This window comes from Mandrillus leucophaeus, unplaced genomic scaffold, assembly GCF_000951045.1.
Source record: "Mandrillus leucophaeus isolate KB7577 unplaced genomic scaffold, Mleu.le_1.0 Scaffold734, whole genome shotgun sequence".
In the NCBI taxonomy this organism is placed as follows: Eukaryota; Metazoa; Chordata; class Mammalia; order Primates; family Cercopithecidae; genus Mandrillus; species Mandrillus leucophaeus.
Genome location: NW_012107964.1, coordinates 306,816 through 312,815, shown reverse-complemented (window position 1 = coordinate 312,815; position 6,000 = coordinate 306,816). Strand labels below are relative to the sequence as shown.

At 50.3% G+C, this 6,000-nt stretch overlaps 1 protein-coding gene across 1 annotated transcript in view; it reads left to right on the top strand.

The window, feature by feature from the left end:
- Nucleotides 1-6,000, top strand: part of OBSCN (obscurin, cytoskeletal calmodulin and titin-interacting RhoGEF) — a 164,854-nt gene that overhangs the window by 12,692 nt on the left and 146,162 nt on the right. Inside the window, 1 exon segment of the mRNA XM_011965740.1 lies at nucleotides 2,496-2,771. Coding sequence (XP_011821130.1) covers nucleotides 2,496-2,771 — 276 coding nt within the window.

Genomic DNA, 6,000 nt, shown 5'->3' with positions numbered 1-6,000 from the left:
CCCAGGCTGGAGTGCAATGGCGCGATTCCAGCTCACTGCAAGCTCTGCCTCCCTGGCTCACGCCATTCTCCTGCCTCAGCCTCCCGAGTAGCTGGGATGACAGGTGCCTGCCACCATGCCTGGCTAATTTTTTGTATTTTTAGTGCAGACAAGGTTTCACTGTGTTAGCCAGGATGGTCTTGATCTCCTGACCTCGCGATCTGCCCACCTTGGCCTCCCAAAGTGCTGGGATTACAGGCATGAGCCACCGTGCCTGGCCCAGTTGTGTCTTTTCTAGAACGTCATTGAAATGTTCAGAAACCCACCCTCTACAAAATGACTTGAAATGGGACATCAAATGTATAAGGAACTTTGAAAAAAGGGATTGCCCAGGGACCAAAAAATAAGAGGGAACTGTAGGATGGGTGCAGTGGCTCACATTTGTAGTCCCAACACTTTGGTGGGCCAAGGATGGAGGATCACTTGAGCCAGAAATTTCAAGACTAGCCTGGGCAACATAATGAGACCTTGCCTTTAAAAACATAAAAAAGTAGAATAATAATAATAATAGTAATAATAATAAAAGACAAAAGAATGACTGGGTGAAGTTGGGGGCTTTGTGTACTTTGCAGTACCATAGAGCAGTCAAAACGAGCATAGGGCTGCGCATTGCAGCTGAAGAAGGGCGATCGATGCATGCGGTGTTGTACTGGAAAAGCAGGTTACAAAGCACAGCGTGACGTTCTGTGTTTAGTGGTTAACAACACGCAGTGGCAGCAACACATGGCAGCTGTGGTTTATCTCCTGCCTGGAATCTCCGGAGATGCTCTTAGAGTGCCACACCTCTCACCTGTGTGAATCCTTGGTCATTCTATTTCAGACAGCAGGAAGTCGATGTGCAGAGGTGAAGTCACTTTGTCCAAGGTCACATCGTGGGTAAATGGTTGAACAGAGCAGCCTGACTTGCACATTCACCCTCAATAAACACACATACCGAGACAATAAAAGGAGATTCCAAAACCAGGATTCAGGCTGGGGTTACCTCTGAGGGGCTGAGAACTAGTGGTGATGGCGTTCTTCTTTCTTTACCAGGTGGGGAGTGTGTGGGTGTTCATTGTATTGTTTTTTTCTTTATTTTCTGCATATCCTTTCTTACCCACTGATCAACAGCATGTACATATTGTTTAGAAATAGGAAGGCAGAACTCGGGAAAAAATGAAAGGACTTTAAATTGGAGTTTCTGCAGAGCTAGGTAGTGGGGCCAGGTGGAGGGGTAGGGCATGGTGTTTTGGTGTGTTTTAGCTTATTTATTTATTTATTTTTTGTGATACTCTAGTTTTTAATACTATTTTGTCTGCATGTGTATTTGTAGCTAGTTAATGGGCACAGATAGCACCTAAAAAGAGAACTCTTCTGTCTGATTTCATATATTCAAAGTTTGAAGACAGGTTCTACGGTTAGGAATGAGAATGGTGGTCGCTTTTGTAGGGGAGGCAACTGGGAGCTGTGTGAGTGTGGGGTGTGGGTTACATAGGTGCACATATCTGTGAGAACTCATAGAATTGTGCACCAGATCTGTGCATATCACTATGTGTACATGTTATCCTAGTTAAGAGGTAGCGTAAGGGATTTTCGTTTTTAGAGACAGGATTTTGTTCTGTTGCCCAGGCTGGAGTGCAGTGGTGCAGTCAGGGCTTACTGCAGCTTTGACCTCCCAGGCTCAAGCAGTCCTCCCACCTCTGCCTCATGAGGAGCTGGGTACTCGCATACCACTGTGCTCAACTAATTTTTTAATTTTTTGTAGAGACAGGGTCTCACTATGTTGTCCTGGCTGGTCTTGAACTCCTGAGCTCAAGTGATCCATCCAGCTTGCCCTCCCGAAGTGCTAGGATTATAGGCATGAGCCACTGTGCCTGGCCTCATAAGCAATTTTTCGATGTATGAGTTTCCTCTCTGTGTGAGGGAAACCCCAGACAGATACAGAGCAGCTCTGGCTTTAGTGCAAACCAGGGGAGAAGTGGCCAGGGGATGGTCTGTTTGGGTCATGGTTTTGTGGGAGAGAGGTTCCCACATGTCCTGTGATTTTCAGCATGAACCCAAGAGGGTGTCTGTGTTTGCTATTTCTCCAGGCTTTCTGGGTTCTCAGGCAGAGTTTTCGTAAGTGCCAAGGGCATGATGTGGGTGTTTCACACAGTACCAGCAGCTTTTCCTTTCAAAGGGGAACTCTGCCAGGGTGGTGCTTTTTTCTAAGGCGTTACGGAATGTTTGGACTCCAGAGTATCTGCTACATGTTGCTGATGGGCCTTGGGAAATTCTTCCCCATGCTGATGCTTAAAGCTTCCAATATGTGTTCTCTCTTGTTCAAACCCTCTGGCTGGCGGTTGGTGAGGCCACTGTTCATGGGCCACAGACAGCCCGTCATCAGTGGGCTCCAGCCTGAGCAGCCTCTGCATCTGAAACTTCAGTTTCTGTGTGCTGGAGTCTCTGACTGTGCATCCTTCCCTGTCCATCCCCAGAGCCCAAGGTGGTGTTTGCCAAGGAGCAGCTGGCACACAGGAAGCTGCAGGCAGAGGCAGGAGCCAGTGCCACACTGAGCTGCAAGGTGGCCCAGGCCCAGACAGAAGTGATGTGGTACAAGGACGGGAAGAAGCTGAGCTCCAGCTCGAAAGTGCGCATGGAGGCCACAGGCTGCACGCGAAAGCTGGTTGTGCAGCAGGCAGGCCAGGCGGATGCCGGGGAGTACGTCTGTGAGGCTGGGGGCCAGCGGCTGTCCTTCCATCTGGACATCAAAGGTCAGTTGATCGAGCAGACATTTGAGCATCTCATGGGAGCAGGCCTGGGGGCAGTGTTTCAGCATAGGCTGGGACAGTGCTTGGCGGCCTCCTAAGGGCCTGTTTCAGCTAGTTATCTGCTGCTGAGTAACAGATCACTCCAAACTTAGAGGCCTGAAAGAATGATCAGTTTACCTCTCACCATTCTACAGGTTGAGAATTTGGTCAGGGCTCAGCAGGGGTGGCTCATCTGTGCCTCATGTGGTGTTGGCTGGGGCTGGGGGATCTGACTGGCCTCATTGGTACACCTGACCAAGGTCCAAGCTGGGATGGCCCCAGTGGATGGCGGATGGCCAGGATGATAGGCCTGTCTCTTCTTCTGGTGTCAGCTGGCCTCACTCCCATGCCTGCAACCTCATTCTTTCCTCTGTGGTCACTCTCTTTTTGGGCTTCTTTCCATGGTGACTGGATTCTTCTCCTAGGGAATGGTAGAAACCATGAGCCTTGTTAACCTGGGTTCTCAGGACTCCCAGAGTGTTACTTTCCCCCATGTTCTGTTGCTCAAAGCTAAGCATAAGGCCAGCCTAGTCTGCAGGAACTTGGGTGTAGGGAAGTAGACCCTACTATCAGTGGGGGAGTGGCATGTCCTGTTGTAGAACATTGTGCACCCAGGGCATCTTGACTCATCACAACCTTTTTAACAGTTTATCACAAGGACATAGGCTCTGTTTAATTCTCTGCCATCCTGAACATGGTATCTTTTTCTTTCAAATGCTTGCCTCATGGTCACAAGGTGGCTTCCATAGCTCCAGCCATCATATTCAAGATGGGAAGATGTAGAAAGGGTGTGTATTAGTTTTTTTGTTTTCTGCTTATTTTTTTAACTGCTTTGCAACAAATTACCACCAACTTAATGGCTTGAAACAATGCTCACTGAGTATCTCACAGTTCTGTAAGTCAGAAGTACAGGCATGGTGTGCCGGGGTTCTCTGTTCAGGGTCTCAGAAGCTGAAGTCAGGTGCCTGCTGATTAGTTCTCTTGGTTCCTGTTTCTAGCTTACCCAAGTTGTTGGCAGAATTCAATTCCTTGCAATTGTGGGTCTGTGAGCCCATGGGTCCAAGGCCCTATTTCTTGGCTGGCTGTCAGCCAGGGAGCTGCTGTCATATCCTAGAGGCCACCTCATTCTTTGCCATGTGGCCTTCGTCATCAGGCCAGTAATGGATAATCTCCCTTGTGTCATGTCACTCTCAGACTTCAAATCTCTTTTGCCAGGGAAGAGACCCCTCCCATTTATGGCCTCACCTGATTAGGTCCAGCCCACCCAAGATCATCTTCCTTTCGAGGAACTTAAAGTCAACTGATTTGACACCTCATTCCATCTGCAGGTTTCCTTCACAGCAGCACCTAGATTTAGTGGTTGGGCATTCTTAGAATTCTGCCTCCCTCATTGTGGATGTTTCTGGCTGTCTCTTCTGTTTGGAAAACAAAAACTTTTCTTGAAGTAGGGAGTACATCAACCCCCATGCCTCCTTGACTTGGTGGAGTCTTGAAGCCATGCTCAGCTCCAGGTAACCTGGAGAATGTGCCCCTGGCCTTACAGCCTTGGCAGGGGGACGTGGAGGAGGAGGAGGTGGACCTGTGGTGGGAGAAGCTGGCCTGGGACTGGCCCCACAGCTCATACCCCATAGCCTGGGTTTCCACCTCTTTCTGAGGCAGGCTGGCGGTGGGATCGGCGTGTGTGTGGGGTCAGACTGCCACTTGTGTCTCATTCCTGTCTGTCTGCTGAGTGACCTTGGGTGAGTTGTTGATGTTGTTTCATCCCCAAATTCACATCCACCTGGAACCTCAGAATGGGGCCTTATTTGGAAACAGGGTCTTTGCAGATGTAATTAAGTGAGGCATCTTGTGATGAGGTCATGGACTAGGGTGGGCCCTGAGTCCAGTGACAGTGTCCTTAGACAGACTGGGAGACACATACAGAGGAGGCAACCATGAGAGATGGAGGCTGACACTGGAGCGATGTGGCCACAAGCCCAGAGATGCCAGGAGCCCCTAGGAGCTGGGAGAGGCAGGGTGGGTCCTCCCCTAGAGCCTCCTGAGGGAGCACAGCCCTGCTACACCTTGATCTCAAACTTCTGGCCTCCAGAACCATAAGAGGATGATTTTCTGTCATTCTGAGCCACTTATCTTGTGGTGAGCTCTTATGGCAGCCCCCATAAACTCAGACAGTTGGCCTCTCTCTGCCTCAGTTTCCTCATCTATAACATGGGAGTCATTATTGTGGCATCTGGGGACTGTGCCTGTGCAGGGCACTGTGAATTATAGCTGCTGGGATTGGATTTTAGGGGATAAATAGGTCAAGGAAGGAGGGCACGGCCAGCCTGGTGGTGTAGACACTGGCAGGCCTTCACCCTAGAGGGCCGTGGTGCGGGGTGGGAGGGGATGGAGGTGTGCCAGGCTGCAGGAGCTCAGAGGCACTAGCTGCCAGCAGAGTGGGCACCAGGGTCTCTGGAAAGGTCTCAGTGGCAGTGGCTCATCCAGCCTGTTTCCCTGTCTGTAAAATGCGGATCCCAAGTGCACCTGGCTCTGAGGGCAGGAGAGGGGATGAACATGAGATGGTGCTTGGCAGGGGCTACACTAATTGCTTCATCTCGTCTTCCTGCTGCTGTTTTTACCCCTGGGGTGACACATGACTCAGACACTAGGGGGCCCAGGCTTGCACATCTGCGGGCTCTGTCACATTTGTGTACCAGGTAGAGAAGCAGACAATGTCTACAGCATGGGCCAGGGATCCTGTGTGGCCACACAGAGGAATGCTGATGTTCAGCAAGTGCCTCGGTCCATGAGGGCTGCTAGAGCAGAGCACCATAGCCTGGGTAGCTCAGAATCCACAGAAGTGTGAAGTGTGCTGCTTGCAGAAGTCCAAGAGTAAGGTGCCAGCAGATTCGGTGTCTGGTGAGGCCACTTCCTGGTTCATAGAAGATGCCTTCTCGCTGAGTCTTCACAGTGGAAGGGATGAGGGAGCTTTTGGAGTCTCTTTTATAAGGGCATTCATCTCATTCATGACCCAACTGCCTCCTAAAGGCTCCTCCTTCTAACACCATGACCTTGGGGATAAGGATGTCAACGTGGGAATTTTGGGGGCCACAGACATTCCAACCATAGCAGTGAGAATGTGGGAGCTAGGTTTTGTGTCGCTCTCAGGGTTTTACCCCAAAGGCAGGACTGGCAGGCTAGCGTGTTCTCTGTG